Source organism: Mastacembelus armatus, chromosome 19 (assembly GCF_900324485.2).
Source record: "Mastacembelus armatus chromosome 19, fMasArm1.2, whole genome shotgun sequence".
Taxonomy (NCBI): Eukaryota; Metazoa; Chordata; class Actinopteri; order Synbranchiformes; family Mastacembelidae; genus Mastacembelus; species Mastacembelus armatus.
In genome coordinates, this window is record NC_046651.1 from 2,982,221 (window position 1) to 3,008,134 (window position 25,914).

General features: G+C 40.1%; 1 protein-coding gene across 2 annotated transcripts in view; it reads right to left on the reverse strand.

Moving 5' to 3' along the window:
• LOC113135789 (signal transducer and activator of transcription 5B-like) overlaps positions 1–25,914 on the reverse strand; it is a 56,373-nt gene that overhangs the window by 7,193 nt on the left and 23,266 nt on the right. Inside the window, exons 9-19 of one of the 2 annotated variants that reach the window (XM_026316080.1) lie at positions 25,640–25,819; positions 23,683–23,770; positions 22,451–22,573; positions 22,139–22,231; positions 21,202–21,408; positions 20,923–21,017; positions 17,326–17,468; positions 17,016–17,171; positions 16,779–16,830; positions 16,048–16,155; positions 424–6,580 (exon numbers count right to left, since the gene is read on the reverse strand). In XM_026316080.1, coding sequence (XP_026171865.1) covers positions 6,457–6,580; positions 16,048–16,155; positions 16,779–16,830; positions 17,016–17,171; positions 17,326–17,468; positions 20,923–21,017; positions 21,202–21,408; positions 22,139–22,231; positions 22,451–22,573; positions 23,683–23,770; positions 25,640–25,819 — 1,369 coding nt within the window. In that variant the 3' untranslated portion in view covers positions 424–6,456. Of the gene's footprint in view, positions 1–423; positions 6,581–16,047; positions 16,156–16,778; positions 16,831–17,015; positions 17,172–17,325; positions 17,469–20,922; positions 21,018–21,201; positions 21,409–22,138; positions 22,232–22,450; positions 22,574–23,682; positions 23,771–25,639; positions 25,820–25,914 lie in introns of those variants that run through there. The other variant, XM_026316079.1, reaches the window with a different exon arrangement.

The window sequence follows — 25,914 nt, forward strand, 5'->3', positions numbered from 1 at the left end:
AAAGTATTGAATACAAAATACTTTTATAAAAGGAGAGATACTTGAATTACCATTTGATAATTAATAAATTTGATCCTATCTTACACCAGGGTTTGATTTGAATATTTTTATAAAATTCTTAAAGGACATTTAGTTATTGTGGGTAATGTACAATTAATTGAAAGGCAAAACAAGAAATTGTATCCATTTAAAATTTAATCTGTAAAACAAAGTATGCAAAAAGTGAAAGGTCTGAATGCTTTCTGAAACAACTGTATATGATAATGACAAAGACTAAAAATTCTGTCCATGCAACAAGGGAAAATACAAGTCAATGCCAATAAACCACAAAGGAATTTTGTTGATTAAAAAAACATTTATTTTCATGTCCCCAATCCCAACATATACCTTGCAGCAAAATGCAAAACAGTACGGAATAAGAAATCCAACAACTTAAGATAAACTTTATTCATCCCCAAAGGGAAATTCAGGTAAAAAATTGACTGTAGACAGACTGTACAGGCACCAGCAAACATACAGCAGCAGTTAGCTAGAAAACTGAATTACGCTGAAGATATACATACATTGAAATTGATTCAAAGACAAACAAGATAAGTACGGCATTAGAAGAATGTCAAATAACTTTGCAAGTGAACAACAAAGTGCTTGTTTAATTTTGCTGGTTTAGTACACAATCAAAGTTTGTTTTTCAGCTTTTACTAAACAGCCTAACAAAGAGCATAAAAGACAAAAGTAACAAGTTAGAAACGTATCCCAACTACATTGGAATTATCAGGTATTATTTGGTTGATTTGGACTCATCTGCCTTTATTTCACAGTGAGGTTACCTGAGCTCTACTGTGTTAACATTCATTCAGGGTGAGTTGTGTTTTCTGAAAAAGAAGTCATATTCCTTGTTAAAGCTGGTAGCCATGCAGTATTCATGACAATGGCTTAGAGATGTGCTGTATGCACAGTGGTGTTTATTAACAATCCACAAGGCACCGACAGGTCACACAAAAGCTTCACAGAAACACTTACTGGGGTCGCACTTACAAGATAACTGAGAATGCAGAAAGCTTTATATGCAGAGTCTCCCTTATCATCATCATGAAGGTAGAGGTTGGACAGCATCCATCTTGGTGGTCTGACCATACTTTGGTTTCAGAAGCCGTGTTGAACACAAACAAAAATGCATAAAACAATACGAACATTTTCTTGGTTCCATCATTTCAAATGTATGGATTTAAGTATCAGCAAACTAAATAATTTTAAATATCTGGATTAGTGGCCACTATTTTCTAATATTTTGTGGACCAAACAAAAAACAATTGGCCATATTAACAAATAATATAAATAATTGTTAGTTGCAGTGCATGTGTGTCTGAGATGTGAGCATTGAGAATTGTCAGACAATTAAACTTAGATTTTAAGACAGCACATACAAAGCACTTAAGGTTCAATTTTGATAATATACATGTACAGTACATGGAATATCTTTAAAAGTCAGTCACTCACTGCTATCATTCCATTTCCACAAGGCAATATTAGGTCTTGTAAGGTTGGTTTTTAAACAAGTTTGTCATTTGTGACTGAGCTGGAGTTCTCAAAATAAATTACCAATGATTAACAGATTTAGGTTGGAGTCTGACGTGGGTTTTGACGGAACTGAAGTGTGAGAAAGGTAATACAGTACACTAGAGGAGTGAAAAAAACATAATGATCATTAACATTAATTTTGATGGACAGTGGCAGTGCAATCCTATAATATATTAGATAAGATTTAAGCTAAGAAATACTGGGAGGACTACTCAGCCTTAAAGAGCCTGCAGGATGTCATGGAATGGAGACAAAATAATGGTGTAGACACCCATGCTTTTGATTGCTGCAGTAAGTAAACAGATTAAAAACTGTATATGTGGATTTTTAAATATGCAAGTGTGTAGTAAGATGCAAAGGTCCATCTTGAACTCCCAGAATATGCATCTGACATTGTATGACATAGCACCCAGCATGAAATAAAGAACTGGTGTGTCTCCATTTTCACTGACAAGACTAAAAATATTCTGGCAATTTTGTTTAGCATTCTACCTGAAGGAAGCATTGTGAAGGCTGTATAGCCACATTAGGGCTGTACAGTACACTGCAGGTACACTGTGACTTCAATCATGCAACTGCTTTGCCAAAGAAAAAAAAAAAAAAAACAAAAAAAAACACCAACATGTCATGTTTCCTACAAGATGAGAATATATTGTTACATTCAAGGTGTTGCTGCTAAAGCAGCCTGAATCTAAGCTTCAGTTTATTAATCTGTCTCCTTGGCTTAGAAGAGTCTGTACATACTTTTCGATCAGTATTTTTCAACCATTTGACAACTGCAGGCTCTGTCCAGCCTATGACAACAGTTGTACAAAGTCTTCTGTGGCTCTTTAAAGACTTTGTCAGGTCTGAGTGACCTGAATCAACTCAAGTTAAGTCCTTTCAAAGACAGGGGTATATGAGGGAGGGAGAAGCTGCATTATGGGGAATGCAGGACACAGTGATTTTGGAACTTGACTTTAGATTATCCTTTTTGACTTTAGTGAAATACTCTTAATACAATTACAAATGACGCATTATATTCTACGGACTCTAAGTAAACACATTCTAGTTACAGTAAAGATTTCTTTCCGTGTTTCCAGACCTAAAGTATGAATGACCAAAACAAGTCTCACTCACTAAATTGTTTACCAATGCACAGAGCATTAACTAACTACAGATTAAAATATCTGTATTTAGCACGAGACAATGTGTTATCACACTGGTGAGTTATACTGAGAATGATTTTGCCATTTCACATTTTAATATAACAATATTTACTGTTTTTCACAGTTAACTGCTATGATTATGTTGGTAAACCCCAGATATGCATTTCAGGTTCTCATGACCATTAGTTAACAATAGGGATGCACCAATACAAATACCAGTACACAGTCCGATGCGGCCCTAAAGTATTTGTACTCAACATTGCTACCTGACACAATGGACCAATACTGCTTAATAGCAAATTCTGTTAAAGCAACTCTATGTAGTTTTTCAACCTTAAAATAATGTCTCTATTTCAGTGGTAGAACAACTCTTAACCAGACGAATTCTACTGGCGCTGCAGCCTGAGCGGGCTCACATCAGCAGCAACAGCACTACACAACTTTCATGTTTGGGTAGGATCACTTAGCCCCGCCCATCGGCTGCCAGCAGAAGAGTGCGACCTGCTTTACGGCATACGTCACAAGTTTTACTCAGACTGGGTGGAGTTAGCCAACAGCTAACTATAAGACTTTCTATAAGACTAACTATAAGATTCTCAAAACAAACCCCATGGCAGAGCCAGCGAAAAAAACAAAGGGTTTTGTCAGAGCAAGCGAAGAAAAGAAAGAGAGAGTGATTGGACATGAGTCGAAACATGAATCAATATCAGACGGGCTTACACTCTGGATTCGCCGGTTCCATCATCCATCTTAGTCAACAAATTCATGTGTCTGCCCACGGGGAAGCTTATACAGTGAAAGTATTTACAACATTGGTAACAGACAATTGCACTTCTCAACCAGATGGAGGAAACCGTGAGCAAAAGTTACATAGTGCTGCTTTAACGTCACAATGGCTGAAAGATAGTTAGGTGGAGAAGATGATATTGTAGATAGTGATACTTCAAAAATGTTCAGAACCACTGTGTCACAGCATGTTGTGCAGTACTGACATTCAGTCAGTAACACATTTGAAATGGTGGGAGTTCTATGTTAATTGTTGAATGTCAGCAGCAACCTGTAGCTGTACATTTTATTCCATCACAATCACAAAGTAAACAAGATCTAATGAAAATAAAAACTCTAGTTATTACACTTTATGCTACTGTTATTTTTATTAGTATTATTGTAATTTTTAGGGCTAAACGGTGTCAGCAAGTGCTTAAATGTAAGTACTCATACTCTGAAAACTGGTGCATTAGTGCATCCCTAGTTAAAATAATTACCATATTTCATTACCAAAGATCATGTTGCACCAACATGTGTTTTGAAGACTTAATCAAATCATCAAACTCAAAAATATTTAGCATAAAGCACAAAACTATAGCTGTTGCTACTGATGAACATTTTCTGTAATTTAGTCAGACTATGTAACCCTTGAAAAAAGAAACTAAATCATTCTCATACATAAAGTTGAATTCATAAGTAATACGCTCTCTCTTGTTTTAAATCAGTACAGGCACAAGTTTTGCTGCTACAGCCATAGATAGTCTGGCATGACCAGTGGCTTTTAATGTAATGTCTGCAAACATAAGATACTGTAAATGTTATGGTGAACTTGACACTGCAGATTCAGTTTGCTTAATTTATGACTTTTTATGACTTGTACTACTCCTAAAGAATCATTTAATTTTGTTTTGACAGCATAGGTTTAAACCTGTCACACAGCTAGTAGAAGATTAACAGCTCAGTTACCTACCTGTGAAATATATTTTCTGTTTATTGTCCTTTCTAATGAGGTCATCTTTAACCATTTAAACTCAGGATGCTTCTGTGCTCTAGTTGGCCTTGTCTACCTTTCTCACCTTGCTACAACAAAACCTTTTAAAGGTATAGTCTGCAATTCCAAGCTAGTTTCAGAAGTTCACATCAATGTGCAGCAACAGGGGAGAGATGGCTGAAAAAAGTGACAGTTCAGATGACACTGCCAATTTGAATTTATGAATGCACCAATAACAACCCACTAGCAGATGGTTACTTTGAATATAATAATCTATGTTCCTATAATTTTGTTAAGTCTGTGTGTGTGCTCCAGGCTGCTAACATATTTAAAATACCCTTACATGCAAAAGACATGCTGCAACAAGCATGGCTAACATCGACCCAAGTAAAGTGTAACACCACATACTGTAGTTGGACTAAGTTCTAGTAGTCAAGGTGGATTCTGAGTCTGACAAGGGTAGAGTGGAAGGGGCTATAGCATCTGACTCCAGAGAATCTTGGAAAACAAAGAAAAAAATGTATTTGCCATCATACTTTAAATACTATCAATGTTTATAGTTGCCAATGTTCTGCAAAGGTTATAGTCCAACTTTAAGACCCAGTTATTTAATAAGAATTTGGGCATTGTGCAATGTTGTTTGTGTGTGGGTGAATTAAGTGTGTATGTGGTGGTAGAATATTCTACTCTATTTGTATTTATATATATATTTTTTTACTGTCTTTAGGAAATTTCATTGTACATTGTGCAGTGACAATAAAGGTGTGGTGAATTGAATTTTCTATATATTCTATAAATTATTGTTAAAAACCCCTGTAAACGAGAAGCGACAATTTGTCAACATTTCATTGCATTCACCAATGTTAAATGTGTAGAAGGAAAAGAAAACATTTACAAAGAATTTTAAGAGAAGCTAGTTTGTCTGCTCTGAATTTCTATTAAAAGGTTTTCTTGTACCAGCTACAAGCTCATCAGGCACATATGAGTTTAAAGCATAAATAAAATGCATGTCTCAGTTAAAAATTCCACTGATCCAAAGCAGCCCCATGTGACAGCCCTGAGAAAATATGGTAAGTAAAAGAGAACATTAACACCAGCCTCTGTCAAATGCCAGTAACACTGTCTCTTGACTGCAGGTTGACTTTCTCTGCAGAGACACTGATGGGGCTTTTCCACTAGCTCAACTCAACTCGGTTTTTGGGGTTTTTCTTTAGGGGATAGTACCTGGTAGCAGGTACTTATTTAGTACCTCCTTGGCCGCAGTTCCAAGCAAGCTGAGCTGATACTAAAATGTGATGTCAACATACTGATTGGCATGAGCGCGACGTCCAATCACGTCCAACACAAGAATCAGACCTGCCATTTTTAAAAACCAGCAACAGCAACATCCATCCATCATCTATTTAGCATCATAGGGATCTGCTGGAGCCTATCCCAGCTCTCTTTGGGTGAAAGGCAGGGGTACACCCTGGACAGGTCACCAGCCCATGGCAGGGCCCAGCAACCATTTGTTCTTCCATTTTTATAGTCTTTAGTGAGGCAAATGGATAAAGCTACTCACAAAACAACACCATGGACCTATGAGGAGGTGCGAATGCATTTGTGTCGTGTATAAAAGGACATCATGGCAGTTTTGCGCCACCGTGCTATGACAATCCCACCCATGTTGAGGTGGTACTTAACTGTAAGGGAAAATGACCAAAACCGAGTCCAGTCGAGTAAAGCCGAGTAGTGCTAAAACTGTGTAATGGAAAAGGAGCATTAGACAGTTAGATGGCTCTTGATTACCAGACATACTCTTTTCCACAATGCCTGTGGTCTCGTTAAACCAAAAATGGACAGTAAATTATAATATGGATCTATCAGAATGACCAATTAAGACAAGAAACATCTTGCAGTCTAATTGCAGTCCAGAGAGAATGAGAGGTGTAGGACAAGATGGGAGAGACCTGAGGGTGTGCAAGTTCAGGTTCAGGACTGTTGACTGCTCCATTGGTTGGCCATGGGCCTGCGGAGCAGCTCCTCCACATGACGGGCCACATCCATTGTGTCTTCCAAGTCAAAGTCTCCATCTGCATCCAACATGGTGTCATTCCTGACAAGAGCAGAGACATTCAGTAAAGACATTTTAATGGTAGTAAGAGACATTACATGTAGTTGAGTAAAATAAAAAATAAAAAAACTTTTAAAAAAAAAGTAAAACTACATTTCTGACAGATCTTCACCAAAATCATATCATCAATCATCAATAAACAGTAAAGACAGTAACTGTCTGTAAATGGAGACAATTTGGTAATACAGATGTTGGCACCCAGTCCAGATCCCTCTGAAAGCTGCCGAATTGACTGTTGTCTTACTATTGAATAAGTGTTCTCAGCGTACACGAGTACTATATATATGTTACCGGCAATACGTGAAATCCAGCATTGTTTAGAATGCCTAGGGAATATACAGAATGCCTAAAATCAATTGTCAAAGTATGAAACAGTTCATATTTCACACACTTCGTAGGCATTCTATACACAATGCCAAAGGGCCAGCGGGCAGAGTATACCCCTGCTACTCATGCTTGGGTCTTCGCTTGGCGGTGGCGTGCCGGTAGCGAAACACATGAACTTCCGCTCTCGCCACAGACATTTGCTCCTATTATTGTCGGACAAAAGTTTGTTTGCTGATTTTGTACGTTTGCCCACTGACAAAGAAATGATCAGTCTATAATTTTAATGGTAGGTTTATTTGAACATTGAAAGACAGAATAACAACAACAAAAAAAAAAAAATCCAGAAAAACGCATTTCAAAAAAACTTATAAATGGATTTGCATTTTAATGAGCGAAATAAGTATTTGACCCCTTCGCAAAGCATGACTTAGTACTTGGTGGCAAAACCCTTGCTGGCAATCACAGAGGTCAGACGTTTTTTGTAGTTGGCCACCAGGATTGCACACATCTCAGGAGAGATTCTGTCCCACTCCTCTTTGCAGATCCTCTCCAAGTCATTAAGATTCTGAGGCTGACGTTTGGCAACTCAAACCTTCAGTTCCCTCCACAGATTTTCTATGGGATTAAGGTCTGGAGACTGGCTAGGCCACTCCAGGACCTTAATGTGCTTCTTCTTGAGCTGCTCCTTTATTGCCTTGGCCGTGTGTTTTGGGTCATTGTCATGCTGGAATACCCATCCATGACCATGGCTAAGGGAAAGAGGTCCTCACCCAAGATTTGACGATACATGGCCCCGTCCATCATCCCTTTGATGTGGTGCAGTTATCCTGTCCCCTTAGCAGAAACACACCCCCAGAGCATAATGTTTCCACCTTCATGTTAGACGGTGGGGATGGTGTTCTTGGGGTCATAGGCAGCAATCCTCTTACTCCAAACATGGCGAGTTGAGTTGATGCCAATTTTGGCAACTCGATTTTGGTCTCATCTGACCACAACACTTTCACCCAGTTCTCCTCTGAATCATTCAGATGTTCACTGGAAAACTTCAGACAGGCCTGTACATGTACTTTTTTTGAGCAGGGGGACCTTGCGGGTGCTGCAGGATTTCAGTCCTTCACGGCATAATGTGTTACTAATTGTTTTCTTGGTGACTATGGTCCCAGTTGCCTTGAGATCATTGACAAGATCCTCCCGTGTAGTTCTGGGCTGATTCCTCACCGTTCTCATGATCATTGAAACTCCACGAGGGCCCCAGACCAAGGAAGACTGACAGTTATTTTATGTTTCTTCCATTAGCGAATAATCATACCAACTGTTGTCACCTTCTCACAAAGCTGCTTGGAGATGGTCTTGTTGCCGATTCCAGCTTTGTGTAGGTCTACAATCTTGTCCTTGCATCCTTGGACAGCTCTTTGGTCTTGGCCATGGTGGAGAGTTTGGAATCTGATTGATTGATTGCTTCTGTGGAGAGGTGCCTTTTATACAGGTAAAAAGCTGAGGCTCCCTTTAAGAGAGTGCTCCTAATCTCAGCTTTTTACCTGTATAAAAGACACCTGGGAGCCAGAAATCCTGCTGATTGATAGTGGATCAAATACTTATTTCACTCATTAAAATGCAAATCAATTTATAACTTTTTTGAAATGTATTTTTCCAGAGTATTTTGTTGTTATTCTGTCTCTTACTGTTCAAATAAACCTACTATTAAAATTATAGACTAATTATTTCTCTGAATTTCTTGTCAGTGGACAACGTACCAAATCAGCAGGAGATCAAATACTTTTTTCCCTCACTGTATAAGAACAGTACTTGTTATAATATTGATCTGTACAGTCACCTTTGTGAGCCATGTCAGAAAAAAACAAAGGTGGCAACAAAGGTGTGGTGGTCAAGCCATCGATTCTACAGTCCGATAATGGCAGAGAATCTGCCAAACAGTGTGTTGAGCAGCCTAAAGGAGTGCTGATCCACACTGCAGATTGTACATGGCCAAGCCACTCCACTAACAAAGCCAGGGCAGTGTTGAAAGAGCTAATCAAGACATCAAAAACATGCTGTGTGCTTGGATGCAAGATGAAAAAATTGAAAGCTGGAGTGAAGGATTGCGGTTCGCCCAATTTATGAAGAACAGGGCCTTTCATTCTGGGATTAAGACAACACCATATATGAAACTTTCTTTGGTTGCAAAGATAGAGTGGGCCTCACAACCTCTTTCCTACCCCATGACGTTTTCTACTACGTAGAACACTGAAGAACACAACCCACAGTGGAGAAAACCAAAATGGTGGTTATGCCATGTGTACTGAAGAGCCTTCCACTTCTGCTACCTGTTGCGTCTGTTTAAAGCAGGGGTCTCAAACTCAATTTACCTGGGGGCCGCTAGAGGCAGAGTCTGGGTGAGGCTGGGCCGCATCAGGTTTTCCACAAGAAAAGCTTTGTCAAAAAAATTCCAATCTTCTTAAATCTCTTTATTTTTATTTTTTAACACAAAATAAGATAAAAAAATAAACAAATTAAGAATTAATAAGAAAATAAATAAAATAAATAAATCAATCAGTAATAAATATGATCTGTTAAGTCTGTTATTGTTTTGTTGTATCTGTTGTCTAGGCAACTACATTGTAAAAGCTAACGTTAGCTTGTAACATTTTTTTTGTATTTTTATTAAACCAATATACTATTCTATTTTAGTTTCGGTTTCAGTTTATAATATCTATTTTTTATATTTAACATTTTTATGGTAATGAAGAATGTGCACACTGCATAATGCACAGTGTATATGCAAAATAATGGTCTGATGAAAATAAAGAAAATAATCCTAAATTTTAGATAAGATTAAAAGGACTACGTTTATTATACATTTTATTATGTGTTTACATTTTTGAAAACCAATGCAAGTAGTATTTTGGAGCAGTGGTGTCTTTGTATAATGTATTGACGATTTGAGAGAAATATGATGTTATTTAATATAAAACCATGCAGAAGGCGCTCTGTGGCGCGGCAGGAATTTGAACAGCGTCCTGAGTCGTAGCTGGGCGCCACGGACAGACGCCGAACGGCACCGCCGGTGTGCGTACACTAATAATTTTAAAGACGTTGCGCGACACGACGCTGCGTTTCTTGTTCGGTGTGCGACCCCCTTAAAGTGCCATACATATCAAACTTGCGTGTTATCTGTGGGCATGCTACTAAGGACGATGGAGACAAAGAATCATAAGGTTATGGGGTTAAAATTTTGTGCAGCTTTTGTTTCAAGATTGAGAGAGCTATCAAAGGTAGAAAAAAATCTAAATCGAACATTGAAATCCAGGCCAAAAAATGAAAATGAACTCTGCCCAAAAATTCCCCCCAGCTTCTTCAGGAGTCACTGTGCAAGTTCCTGCTCCTGATGTCGACAAGGGACGAGGTGACTCACACAATCTGTTGGCAGTTGATGAAAGATGGCTTCTATCAACTTGGAATTGCACAAGGAATCAATTAAATCTTCCTTACTGCAACAAGTAGTTCAATGCCACTTCTGCTTTCATGTTTTTCTGGTAAGAACATCCTTTACTTTACGTTGTTCGTTCATTTTCAAATACGTATTGCCAATAAAGTCATCGTTTGATACTTTGCCTGGAGTGTACTTGTTATTCTGTATAATATCTAATTGATGTATAGAATGCCTTGGAAAATGATGTGAAAGTCATCTTGTTCTCTCATTCACAGAAAACAATACACTGATTAGACTTTTCTAAGGCCTTTTTTTGTTTAGAAAAGATATGCAGGAAGGGGTGCCTGGTCATGAATAATCATGTGATTTACCTGAGAAGCCAAAGACCCGCTTAATGAGCTGCATAATGAGCCTTTCAGTCAGGAATGTGACAGAGGGCATTAGTGCAGTGCAATGCAGATGCAAACGTTCGTCATCTGAGTCACGTTTTTCCTCTGAGGTCAAAGTAAACTCTGCCGCTTTTCGGAGCCATGCGAAGCGCTTCTTCACCCGCGTAACATGCCATCATCCAAACATACAGAAAAAGTGAGTAAATTCTATGATGCAGGGGTTCACCTCAGATTATTTCCATGTGAACAGTGCACTCAGTACGAGGCGGGATCACATTAGCTATAATGAGATGAGACAGGCAAAACCGTGCTGCTCCTTACTTTCATATGGATTACATAAAAAGAGATGATTTGTTTTCAACTTGAATTGTTTCATTTAAATGAAAACATTTTATGCTTTCTTTCATTTAAATGAAAACATTTTATGCTTTCTAGGCATATATTTCTCATTTTTATGAGGCAACTATTCGCTAAGATTCAGGCTGTTTTTTTTTTACATGTCTGTGAAGAGAGATGACAGATTCACAGATTTGAATGACACATTGCTCTTGTCTGTACGATCAAAGCTGATTAGTAATTTAAGTTGGTTTCGGCATTATCAGGAAAAGATGCCACAAAACGTGCAGGCACGTTTGTAGACCCCTAAGGATTAAATCGCTCTGTCAGTTTTGATCACTTTTACTGCGCGTTTGGATGATGGCACGCTACAGGGTGAAGAAGTACTTTGGATGGTTCAGGACAGCAACTTACTTTCTCGTCAGAGGAAGAATGCGAGAAAGGCTCATTATGCAGCTCATTATGTGGATCTTCGTCAGGTAAATCACATGATTATTCATGATCATGCACGCCTTCTTGCATATGGCCTTTTAAAAAAGTAAGTGTATTGTTTTCTGTGAATGAGTGAACAAGATGATTTTCACATCATTGTGAAGAAAAAACTCTAGGCTACAAGATCCAGTTCTCAAACGTCTTGTGAACCAATGTTTTGTATGTGTACCTGCCCTCCCAGTTACCAGTTTTCTCTCCTTTTCCATGTCAGTGTTGTGCTGTCTCCCCTGTCTGAATTGTTTGCAGGTGTGTCACGGAGAGCAATAGCCACTGATGGGCACCTGTGATCTATCGAAGCGGCCTTCGCAAAGCTCAAGGCACGCTTGACTTCTGCCCCAATCCTCCTTCAGCCAGACCCTCAGTGCCAATTTATTGTGGAGGTTGACGCCTGAAATGTGAGAGTGGGGGTCGTCTTGTCCCAGCGCTCTGAAACATTTGAGAAATTACACCCCTGTGCCTTTTTCTCTCAGTGGTTGTCCCCGGCTGAGCGTAATGACGTGGGCAAGAACTGCTTGCCATAAAACTTGCCTTAGAGGAATGGAGAAACTAGCTGAATGGAGCTGAACATCCTTTTATTGTTTGGACTGATCATAAGAACTTGGCGTACCTGTAGGCTAGCAAGCAGCTAAACGCATGTTATTCTTCAATATATTCCAGTTCACCACCCAGGATCTTGCAACACCAAGATCGCTGTGTGACAGCATCCTGCTCCACCTCATGGAGTAAGTACTTACCTCGGATAAAATGTGCTCATAATACGCCCTGCCACTGGACTGAACCATTTAGAGGCCTCCCTAGGCTATCAGACCCCTCAGTTTGAAGCACAGGAACAGGAAGTGGCAGTTCCGTTTATCCAGCACCATTTCCGCGTGGAGACTCACACAAGCGGCTACCCAGAGAATGGCAAAGCAGAACTGGCGACTGGCTGACCGCCGGAGGACCCCAGTCCCATCTTACCAGCTGGGGGAGTCAGTGTGGCTGGCAACTCGTCATATCCCTCTGAAAACTGAATCCCGAAAGCTCTCTCCCCGGTATATTGGACCCTTCGCTATTGAGAAGCTCATTAATCCAATGGCGGTCTGGCTCCACCTCCCGTCCCATATGAGAATCCACCCCATCTTTCATATGTCCCAAGTAAAGCCCCAGTGCAGCCCTCCGAACCCCCCAGTCAAACCTCCACCTCCACACTGGCTTAGACGATGTGGCGACTGCTGGACGTCCACCTCCGAAGAAGAGGTTATCATTACCTCACCTTGTCGACTGGGAGGGCTACGGACCCGAGGGGCGTTCGTGGGGGTCACGCTCCGCCATCCTGGACTCCACCTCGGTCCGGGATTTCACCGGAGGTATCCTGACAAGCCTGGTGGTCGCTGGGTGGTGACTGCAAGGGAGGGGTACTGTCATGAGGTGGCAGTACCTGCCCTCCCAGTTACCTTGCTGTCTCTCCTGCCTGAATTGTTTTCAGGTGTGTCACAGAGAGTGGTAGCCGCTGATGGGCATCCCCTGTGATCTATCACTCACCTGCCACCATAAAAGCTCTGGTCTTCCTCTCCGTCTTTGCCAGTTCATCCCACTAACTGCCACGGTATAGTTTAGCACCAGTTCGTGAGCTGTATGTTCAGTCACTTATCTTCTGCAGGTTCCGAGCGGCATTTGCTTACGTGGTGTGCGTGGTCCAGTCCTCACGAGCTGAGCAGCTCACATCGTGGATGTAATTTTACCTGAGCCCTGGTTTGAGTGGAGTGCTTTGTTCCGGACGGCGTGTGTCGCCAGAGTTTTTGTTCTGGAGTCTTTTCTGTTTGGCTTTGACCTCCAGTCATTTTTTTGTTATTTGCAAATAAACTGTCTTCTCTGTGCGTTCTAATCTGCACTTGGGTCCTTCTATCCACACGTTATAACAAATCCACAGAGGAAAAGAAACAACTCCAAAGAAACATTCTGAGAACGGTGGAAAAAGTAGGCAACGATTATTCAGTTATGTTATAGTGTATCTGTGGCACTGAAAACATCTTATAACAAGTCAGCATGTATCAGTATAAAATCCATTATCATTTGTATCCACATGGAGTGAGATTAGTTGAAAGTAGGAGGGGTTTAACAGCATGACCCTTAACCCTCTGGGGTCTGAGGGAGTTTTTGGGGCCTGGACAAATTTTGACATGTCCTGACATTTGTGCTTTTTTCAGTGTCTTTTAAACATATTAATGTCTAAAGTCTGATAACACTGTAATCAGCACAAAATTGGCTACAATAATATGTGAGCAGCAAGTTTATACATTATTGTGTTCTTGAGAAAAAAGTGTTTATGCATGGTTAGTGCAAAACTACAATTTTTTACTCACTGAAATAAGACCATAAAACACAAACAGGACATTGGTTCACAAGACTTTGGAGACCTGCATGTTGTAGGCTAAAGTGTTTACTTCAGAGTGCTGTGAATGTCATCTTGTTCACACATTCACAGTAAACAATACACTGATTTAAATTTTCTAAGACACTTTTTGTCCAGAAAGGCCATATGCAAGAGGGTGTGTCTGAGGATGAATAGTCATGTGATTTACCTGAGAAGACAAAAGACGCACTGAACGACCAGACAAAGACGCGCATAATGAGCCTTTCAGTCAATGTAGATGGGACGGATTAGTGCAGCACAATACAAAACAATGAGGAGCCAAACGATCCTCATTTGAGTTAAAATCAGTGTTTTTACTCTGAGGACAAGCTAAACTATTTGTCTCTGTGTGGAATACAAGAAGCGCTTCTTCACGTCCGTGACGCGCCATCATCCAAATGCGCAGAAAAAGTGAGTAAATTCTATGATAAAGTTTAATATTTTATGTCATTTCTCGGGGGTGTGCACATATTTACCTGGTTCACCTGAGATTATTTACATGTGAACAGTGGACAGTGTACAAGGCGGGACCTCATTACCTGTAATTGAGGTGAGACAGGAAAAAACGGACTTCTCCTTACGTTCATACGGATTAAATAAAAAGTGATGATTTGTTTTTGACTTGAATTGTTTCACTCAAAAGAAAACATTTCAAGCTTTCTAGCCATATAATTCTTATTTTTATGAGGCAAGTATTCGCTGAGATTCTGGTTGTTTTATTTACACGTCTGTGAAGAGAAATGGCAGAGACAGCCCGAGAGCGCACCCTGTCGGCTTTTTGTATTTAAAAGCACAACATTTTGTTGTTATTATGATGGTATACCACTAAAACTAGACCCTTTACAGATTTGAATGATATACTTCTTTTATCTGTACGATCAGAATTGACGGAGTAATTTAAGTTTGTTTCGGCGTTATCAGAAAAAGATGCGTCAAAACGCGCCGGTGCGTGCATCGACCCCAGAGGGTTAATTTCCAGGTCAAATCAAACACCGCGTTCTGCTCTCACTTTCACTGCGGTCAGAGGAATCAGATGGGCAAAAGTAACCACGAGGAGCTTTGAATTTTGCAAGAGTGCTGCTCGCTCAGATCATCTGTTATGCTCATGATTATGTTCTCCCTCGTACTCAAATCTGACTCTGCTCGCTCAATTCTGTGCCTGCTGGTTCTCAAATGGTGACCTGCAAACTGAACAGCTCTCGAAATTGGGTTTGTGCTCTCAAAACATTTGGCTTGAAATTATTTCCACAGCAGAGCCTTAAGCTACTAGGTTCCTCTCCTGTGGAACCAGCTCACAGTCTCGGTTCAGGACGCAGACTCTCTATACTTTTAAGGTTAGGCTTACAACTTTCCTTTTTAACAAAGCTTGTAGTTAGGGCTGGCTCAGGTGTCCCTGAACAATCCTTTATAGTTATGCTGCTATAGGCCTAGACTGTCTAAGGAGCCCCCTATCGGTGCACTGAGCTCCTCTCTCCCTCCTTCTGTGCTCCTCTTTCTATCCTTCCCTAGATTTGGTTATACTGTACTGGAAAGTGCAAGGGATATCGACTTAATAAAATCTATCTCCTCAATCAATGTCTTACAAAATCTTGTCTGGTTTATTGGTCTAAAGTCCTAATGTATTTTATAAATGTTTTTTTCCCCAACCTTCTTTACAGGAGCTTGCATTTCAAAATGCAAAATTTCATTTGAAAAATTCACCTTACCAAACACCCAATTATTTGCTTAAATACCAAACATCCCTAAAGTACCTGATATGAACACTGCTGACTTCTTTATTTAGACCCATCAAATATAAATCTAATATAAGAACTGACTGTATATTCTTCTTTGCATGCATTTGTTCATGCATACAGTCTTAGAGATGCTATCCCACTCAAACATGTTCAGTGCTCAGCAATTATGCCTGGTCTAAATCTTGGGATCCACTACTCAGTTGCTGTACACTTTCAAATTTTCCTTTCCTGTTATCATCAAAATGTAGAAGTATCACATGTAAAAATACTCTTTATGGAGGAAAATTGTTTCTTTTGTTTTGTATATACAGGATCTTATCTTGACTAAATAAATGAAGTGCACTTACATAGAAGGGTAAACACCAAAATTGCTGGGGTGGGTGACAGAGGGGGAAGCTGTCTGGTCCATAAATGTAGGTGTTCCTCCACTGGGTTCAGGGTTTGGGGTAGTAAATCTAGGAGAAAAATGCCACACATTACTACAAGCTTCCACAGTGAGTCATCTATGAAAGCTCTACTGACTGACCACATTTTATAATGAAATGTTACATTTCATTACAGGAAAATACTAATTTCTGAATGGCTGCTGGGTTTCCATCAAAAATATATATTGCATATTATAAATATATAATGTATATAGAGAGTTCTTAAACACCTAAATTAAATGGCAGGTCACCATATCAACAATACTTCCATTATGCTTTATTCTATATTAGCAGTGAAATCTTACATGTGAAAAAAAAACAAAAACTGACAAATTGTCAAAGAAACAGTAAAATTTAAAAAGGTACAACAAACCCAAATACACAAAAAGCAACTAAACTGTGTTAACAAGGGTCAGTGAGTGAACAGCAATTAATCTTGGACAATCATAGGTGGACTTGGAGCATACCGTTTTGACATCATCTGAGTCTGAATGCTTCTCTATTTTACTGAAGATGGAGATATGCTGCATGGATTCATACACTAAATGCAAAGCTTGAGGTAGTTGCTATTTGGTCAGTACTGTTAGATCCACGGGTGTGGGAGGTTAATTAGAGTGTTGCAGTTTTAGAAAAGATGAAATAAAAGAACTTACTCTGGCACAACTTGTTTGATCTGTGGCTTTACATAACCATCCACTGCTTTGGCTGCAAGGGAAACAGAAATACTTTAAAACATCATTTATTGATTTTGATCCAAATTGTTAGGCCTATAATGCCACCTAATACATTGCTGAGTTCTATAAAAATAAGTCACTCTCTAGAAAGTATTCTTTTCCACTTAGGAAAAAGAGTGATGGATTGATGTAACGAAAAGTAGCCTTGGTACATACAGAGTGGAGGGGTGTAGTACTTGGCAAAAACCTCATCTTTGGGCCGGTCAGGATAGAGAAACAGAAGGTGGTTAAGGTCGCTGATCCTATCAGCCAGGGAGCGAATGGAGAAGTCTTTGGTTGTATAGGGCAATAGGTTCCAGACCAACCTCTCACCTAGCCAAAGACAGGAACAACTAAGGACTAGAATCACTGGGACAGACTGGGACATTCCTCTTTACTGCTTCGTTTAGCTGTATGTTATCCTCATGATGTTGCATTTGATTTTCCCAAAATCATTCTCTCTATAAAAAGCACAGCAGTTCAGTACCTGGTTTGTTAGGATTTTCAGCCACCCAGGCAATGGTGATACCTCCAATCTCAGAGTCACTGAATCGTAGCAGGAAGGTGCCATTGGGTTTGGACATAAGCATATCCTGTGCCTGTTGTTTGTTTACAAAGCCCAGAATGGCCCTGCAAACAGTACACAGATAATACACAATTTAATGCACTGCTACTAATGCCCTTTCCCTATCATAGCAGCTGAGAATACAAATAAATGTGTTTTTTTACATTTGAATTAATTTTTCTAAATTGATAAAAAAAAAAAAAAAGTTCCTGTACAATAAATGCATTAAATCAGAAAATTATCCTTCAGAATTCAAAATTGTTCTGAAATTAAAGCTGGTGGTCATGTCATGTCAACAATGACAGTGTACTGACTTTATGGCTTGCTCAGATTTCACCAAGCCATGCACACCTCACTTTGGAAGGGCTGTGGAATTGAAGACGTGCAGCACCAGCACAATTTGGACACACCTTCTCACCTTCTTACTATATTTTCTTTGTTTATATTGGCTCAGCAGTTTTCATATTATATTATATTCAGCTATCCCTCAACTCTGACCAGTCTCCCAGTCCTTGCTGCTAAAAACACCCCCACAGGATGATGCTGCCACCTCCATGCTTCACTGTTGGGATGGTATTGGGCAGCTGATGAGAGGTCCCTGGTTTCCTCTAGACAAGAATTGAGGCCAAACAGTTCAATCTTGGTTTCACGAGACCAAAGAATCTTGTTCTTCACACAGGATCTCTGGATCTTCCCCAGCTCGGGCCTATCAACAATCCTGTGTCTGAGCTCTGCAGGCAGTTCCTTTGACCTCATGGCTTGGTTTTTGCTCTGATATGCATTGCCAGCTGTGAGGACATCCATAGAGAAGCGTGTGCCTTTCCAAATCATCTCCAGTCAATTTAATTTACCATAGGTGGACTCCAATCAAGGTGTAGAAACATCTCAGAAATGGGAGGTGTCTGAATAAATTTTCACGTGTTGTTACAAAGGGTCTGAATACTTATGTAAATGTGATATTTCAGTTTTTGCTTTTCAATAAATCTACAAACATTCCAAAAATTCAGTTTTCACTTTGTCATAATGTGGCACTGAGTGTAGATTAATTACCGTATTTTCCGGACTATAAGTAAAACTTTTTTTAAACCTCTGGCTTGTGCTGCGACTTATATGTGTATACTTATAGTCATTTTATCAAGTAGTCCCTATTGTCAGATGATGCTCTTTTAATATTGTATCACCGAAAAAGTAAAATCGCTTTTGTTCACACAAAATTACAACTCCTAGTGTAACACAAGTGAAAATGCTGCCCAGAAGAAAGAGCTATACTGCAGACCTCAAAGTGCAGGTAAGTCGGCAGCTGAAACAAAGTTTGTAGTAAGTGTTGGCATTCAGAAAACATGAGCGAGGAGGAGGACTTTCTGAATCATGTCCCTCCACCCCAATGCTGGTGGAACTGTTTAACATTACTTGACACGGATGAATGAATTTTGTAATGCACTTCTGTTTGTTGTTATGCCTAGCCTATGTTCTTCATAGGTTAATCTAAACTGTAATTAGTATAATCAGAAATGCGACTTATACACCAAGGCAACTTATATGTTTTTTTCTGTTCAACAACGCTGTTTTTGCTAAAAGCAACTTATACACTGTTGCAACTTAAATACAGTAGATTTTTCCACAGAATGAAATTTGTGCAGTTTGCTCTCCAGTGTTTACAGCGTAGTGACGTTCCCAGGGTCAGCATGGAGAGTAAGACATATTCTCATGTACAGTGGTGTGAAAAAGTGTTGGCCCCCTTACTGATTTCTTATTATTTGTTTGTCACACTTTAATGTTTCAGATCATCAAACAAATTTAAATATTAGTCAAAGATAGTAAACACATCATGCAGTTTTTAAATTAAGGTTTTTATTATTAAAGGAAAACAAAATCCAAAACTACATGGCCCTGTGTGAAAAAGTGTTTGCCCCCTAAACCTAATAACTGGTTGGGGAACCCTTAGCAGCAATAACTGCAATCAAGTGTTTGTGATAACTTGCAGTGAGTCTGTTACAGCGCTGAATTGTTGTAATTCAGCCACACTGGAAGGTTTTCAAGCATGAACCACCTTTTAAGGTCATGCCACAGCATCTCAATCGGATTCAGGTCAGGCCTTTGACTAGGCCGCTCCAAAGTCTTCATTTTGTTTTTCTTCAGCCATTCAGAGGTGGACTTGCTGGTATGTTTTGGATCATTGTCCTGCTACAGAACCCAAGTTCGCTTCAGCTTGAGATCACGAACAGATGGCCGGACATTCTCCTTCAGGATTTTTTGGTAGACAGCAGAATTCATGGTTCCATTAATCACAGCAAGTCTTCCAGGTCCTGAAGCAGCAAAACAGCCCAAGACCATCACACTACCACCACCACCTGTTATTTTACTGTCGGTATGATGTTCTTTTTGTGAAATGCGGTGTTACTTTTACGGCAGACATAATGGGACACACACATTCCAAAAAGTTTTTGGACTTTTGTCTCGTCAGTCCACACAGTATTTTCCCAAAAGTCTTGGGGATCATCAAGATGTTTTCTGGCAAAACTGAGACGAACCTTTATGTTCTGTTTGCTCAGCAGCGGTTTTCATCTTGGAACTCTGCTATGCAGACCATTTTTACCCAGTCTCTTTCTTATGGTGGAGTCATGAACAGTGACCTTAACTGAGGCTAGTGAGGCCTACAGTTCTTTGGATGTTGTTGTGGGGTCTTTTGTGACCTCTTGGATGAGTTGTCTCTGCACTCATGGGGTAATTTTGGTCAGCCGGCCACTCCTGGGAAGGTTCTCCACTGTTCCATGTTTTCACCATTTGTAGATAATGGCTCTTACTGTGTTCATTGTAGTCCCAAAGCTTTAGAAATGGCGTTATAACATTTTCCAGACTGATAGTGCTCAATTTCTTACTTTCTTTGTTTTTGAAGGTCTTTAGATCTCGGCATGTCGTCTAGCTTTTGAGGATCTTTTGCTCTTCTTCACTTTGTCAGGCAGGTCCTATTTAAGTGATTTCTTGATTGTGAACAGGTGTGGCAGTAATCAGGCCTGGGTGTGGCTAGAGGAATTGAACTCAGGTGTGATAAACAACAGTTAAGTTATGTTTTAACATGGGGGGCAAACACTTTTTCACACAGGGCCATGTAGTTTTGGATTTTGTTTTCCCTTAATAATAAAAACCTTCATTTAAAAACTGCATGATGTGTTTACTTGTGTTATCCTTAACTAATATTTAAATTTGTTTGATGATCTGAAACAAAGTGTGACAAACATGCAAAAAAATAAGAAATGAGGCCAACACTTTTTCACACCACTGTACATAAATATTATCTTCAATATTGTTTTAACACACTATTCCTATTAAACTATTTAAGTTACTCTTTAACAGTACAGAAGACCAAGGGCAAATTCTCAACTTTGAGAAACTCATTTTCTGTTTTCCCATGCCACATTTTTATCATACCTAATCAATTGCTATTTTAGGCAACATAATATCCATTTCTTGCAAAAAAAAAAAAAAGAAAAGAAAAAAGAAAATCACCAGGAGTCATACCCATCATTCCAGTGAGGCTTAAGATGTTTCTTCATGAGCTCCACAACTCCATCAAACCACTGCCAGAAGGTAAAGTTGCGTCCAGGTAAGCTCTCCTGTACCAATGAAATATATTCCATTAGTACACTTACGCACACAAGAAACAAGGTGATTCTGAGAAAAACAGTGTGTTTAAAAACACTGTAGCAATCCGGTTACTGCTAAATCCACATTAACATACAGGAGAGCAGTAGTAACATTTCATTCAGCTATAGAGGTGTGCAAACAAGCTGAACTCACTCGGTTGAACTGGGCCCAGGACATCGTCATGTTATGGTAGTCCTCAGGGTTGCTGCTGCTACTTGTGAATGCCTTCTGCGCCAAGAAGACAAGGTTATCCTCTGACAGGCCACGTCCACTGTGCATCTCTGCCTTGTACTTCATATCAAGGGCCTCGCATAGCTGGGGCCAAAGCACCTTATCTGGCACAACAAATGGCACCCTGCCCTGAGAAGAAAAGGAAAAGGGTGGAAAACAAGCAGGGCTGTGAAGGGGTTCAGACCCTGATTCTCTGTTCAGCTCTCACCTGTGCAGAATTTATCACTGTTGTTTTGTATGGGAAAATTACAATTTTCGGGTATTTTCTAAGATTTGAAAATGACTGATTTTAATAGTCCTACACTTTCTGGACCTTCTGACGCGTAATTTGTCCACTGCCTATAAGGACGTGCATCTTTTTTAGAAAGTTCACAAATATATACTTGAATTTTAAAATAGACTTCATTTTTTTCTAAAACAGGTGACCACCATAGTTTTTCTCTCACGTCAATCAAACAGGAGAAAACAGCTCATTTGTTGGGTTCTATTTTCAACAGCGGAAAAATAGATGTGTGTGTGTGTGTTAGCCAAAATAAACTATAGTATGTGTTCCAGGTTATGCATAAACATGTTACCCAGTGCAACAATGTGTCTTATTGAAGTGTTTTAATAGAATTTATATAACAGTAGAGTTCTGTGGCATGGAGAACCAAATAATTCAGTTTGAATTCACACAGAAAATTTTTTTTAGTAGGAGTCATCTATTGTTCTTCTGCACCTGCACATGGGACTAACAATATTTAGCTTTTAACAGTACATGTAATATGTGACAAACTGAAAACTGTGAGGTTGCAGGGAGGTAATAGTTGATGTACTATAAAAACATTGTTGAAAAACAGTTCAAGAGCAGCCAACTTACAGGCTCAGCAAAGGCATTGTCCCACAAGACTGTTGCTGTGGCGTTGTTGTCCTGACTGCCGTGGACAATCACTACCACAGGCAGGGATAAGGTCTGCAGGTTACAGACACAAAAAGATGGACAGTAATAGATTAAAGACGAAGAGTCTTCTGAGCTCTTTCAAATACTAGAAAACATTAACTCTTATTAAACTATAGTTGGTATTCAAGACCTTCCAAAAAGTGAAAGATTTAATCAGGAGCTAATTAGGTGTTATCCACAAGTGACAAAAAAAAAAACAAAACAGAAGATTCAAATGTCTCATCTGATTACTTTGACATGGAAGACTAGTTCATTGCCAGCAACACTGAACTGTGATTCAAACAGAACTGTGAACTTCTCTTCTGTCACGGACTCTGCACCTCGACGGTCAGAACGCTTGATCCGTTTCAGTGACTGTAAACACATACACAGCAAAGACATGAAAAGACAACAAATAAGACATGCTTTCATTACTATAAACAGACCCGGTGTAGTGCTTCATGAAACAACACAGCAACTACATTTTAATCTTTGGGGAGAGAACCTGTCAATGAGTTTTTGGATATATACACTTTTTAATAGCAGTAATTCATTTTTGACATCTATCTTTCACTGTCCTTTTTTGTTAATTTTAAAGCAAATATTCCACTTGCACTCTCCATACTACTTCCAATTATTTCTTCTAACAGTGAGTAGGCATTCACATTGCAAGAAAATGGCAACATCAAAATGCATACATACAGACACCACTAAATCTACCTCTTTTCAATTAAGGGAGAGGGGCTCTGCTGGAAAGTGCCACCAATTTAATAAGAACTCGGAAGACAAAAACAAATAAATAAATACTAAACAGTTTTATGGTAAGTAAAAATCACACCATTTAAATTGTCACTGTGAGAGCCCAAATAGTAGTAATTCTGAGCCAGTGACATTGGGAATTTCTGGCAGAGACTATACTGTATCTTTCATTTGATGACAAGAACTTAAGACATGTCAACAAATAGTTAGCGTAATGGCTGAAAATGCACTGCTGCTGGCAGTTACATTATTTGCAGATCGCAGTTACCTCAAAATAAAATCCAATATTAACATTATTAACATTTCTGGAGTTTTCTAACAAGCAATTACAAAACTGGCATATGTGTTTCAAGGTCACACTTTGTATTTCCTGGTCATTTAAAAATGCATTAGTCTTCTTAATTATCAACAGTATATTAGCATATGCACAATGTATTATGTAATGCAATATATTATGCAAGTGAAACACAACTTGTCTAATCAAACTTGCATGCAACTGGTTGTAGTTTGGTTTAAGAGGGTGGCAAAAGGGTCTCCCCAGGTTTCATTTAGATAAACACCCAAGACAAAATAAAACATAATATTAGTAATAAATTGTGGAAACAAACCAAAAGGGATGCAATAAAAATAAAAACAATTAGCAACCAATCATAAAACAGAAAAAATTTACAAAGTACTTGCATTGCATCCTTAGATTCCTTAAAAAGATTACCAGTAAAACTTACCATGTTTCTGAAGTGTGCACTGAGGGTGCCAGTGGTCTGGTGATACTCCATCACACAGTTATTGTTGAGGATTTCTCCACTGCTTTCACTACAAAGCCATTAGAAGGGATTTTACACATTCTCAGTGACTAACTATGGATCTCTTCAAAAACAGACTACATAATTATTTTTCTTTTCCTGCATTTTCTGGACTATAGGTCACACTTTATTTTTTTTACTCCTCTGGCATATCCTGCAACATATGTGGTGAAGCAACTTACATATGTATATCCATCCATCCATTATCTATACCCACTAGCCAAGGTCACGTGGATCTGCTGGAGCCTATCCCAGCTCACTTTTGGGTGAAAGGTAGGGGTACACCCTGGACAGGTCACCAGTCCATCACAGGGCCACATAGAGGCAAACAACCTCACACACTCCCATTCACTCCTATGGGCAATTTTAGAGTCACCAATCAACCTCATATGCATGTTTTTGGACTGTGGGAGGAAACCGGAGTACCTGGAGAAAACCCACACAAGCACAGGGAGAACATGCAAACTCCACACAGAAAGGCCCCTGACGGGTCGCGAACCCGCAACCTTCTAGGATAGGATAGGATAGTTACTTTATTTATCCCGATGGGATGCTCGAGGGTTCATGGGAGTTTGCCCAACCAGTTCACATGTGCTTTGTGGACTTGGAGAAGGCATTTGACCGGGTCCCTCGCAACAGGAGTATGGGACTGGGGGCCCTTTGCTAAGGGCTATCTGGTCTCTGTACAAACGGAGGAGAAGCTTGGCTTGCATTGCTGGCAGTAAGTCAGACCTGTTCCCAGTGCATGTTGGACTCTGGCAGGGCTGCGCTTTGTCACCAATTCTGTTCATTATTTTTATGGACAGAGTTTCTAGGTGCAGCCAGGGGCCGGAGGGAGTCCAGTTCAGGGACCACAGGATCTCATCTCTGCTTTTTGCAGATGATGTCCTGTTGGCTCCATCGAGCCAGGTCCTCCAGCGTGCGTTGGGGCAATTTGCAACGAAGTGTGAAGTGGGTGGGATGAGAATCAGCACCTCCAAGTCCGAGGCCATGGTTCTCAATCGGAAAAAGGTGGCTTGCCATCTCCAGGCCAGGGGAGAGATCCTGCCTCAGATGGAGGAGTGTAAGTATCTTGGGATCTTGTGACCGAAAGTACAAGGTCTCGGATACAAGCGGCTGAAATGAGCTTCCTTTGCAGGGTAGCCGGGTGCTTCCTTAGAGATAGGGTGAGAAGCTCGGACACCCAGGAAGAGTTCAGAGTAGAGCCGCTGCTCCTCCACATCGAGAGGAGCCAGCTGTGGTGGCTCGGGCATCTGTTCCGGATGCCCCCTGGGCGCCTCCCTGGGGAGGTGTTCTGGGCATGTCCCACTAGGAGGAGACCCGGGGAAGACCCAGGACACGCTGGAGGGACTATGTCTCTCAGCTGGCCTGGGAACACCTCGGTGTCCGCCTGGAAGAGCTGGAGGAAGCGTCCAGGGAAGAGGAAGTCTGGGTATCCCTGCTTAGGCTACTGCCCCCGCGACCCGGCCCCGGATAAGCAGAAGAAGATAGATGGATGGATGGAAATTTACACCTTCCAGCAGTCTCCGTCTTCACACCGGTGTGTACAGTGCACGATATGTAGTTGCGAAACAGATCAGGACAGAGAATAATGTAATGTCAGCACTGTCCCCTCCGAGTGGAGTTACAGAGTCGCATGGCATGTGGGAGGAACGACCTTCTCAATCTTCTTGCTGTGAGGCAACGGTGCTTTATGTATATTTACAGTAATTTTAATAGTAGTCAATCGATATAGATGGCACTCTTGACTCAATTGAAGATAATAATGTACTGCCGAAAAAGTGAAAAGGCTTATGTTTATGCTAAACTATAACTCCTAGTGTAACAAATGAAAATGACGCCCAAAATCAAAGTCTGCTTGGTTGAATGTGTTCCTCACCTGTGTGTGCTCTCATTCTTCAGCAGAGCTTTGGCCTGCTGCTCACTTACAATGACAGCCTTGACCTGTGGCGGGTTCATGTGGACGTTAAGTTTTCCACCCACCAGAAGGCGCACTGTGGCTGCAAACTTGGTCTGAGTCTTTAACACCTGGGGAGGCTGCTTTTCAATGATGAAGGTGCTAAAGAGAAGAGAGGCAACAATCGAGCGAGTCAGTCAACAATTTATCTCTTGACAAGATTACAGTTATCTATAAGCAGTAACATCCCTGCATGG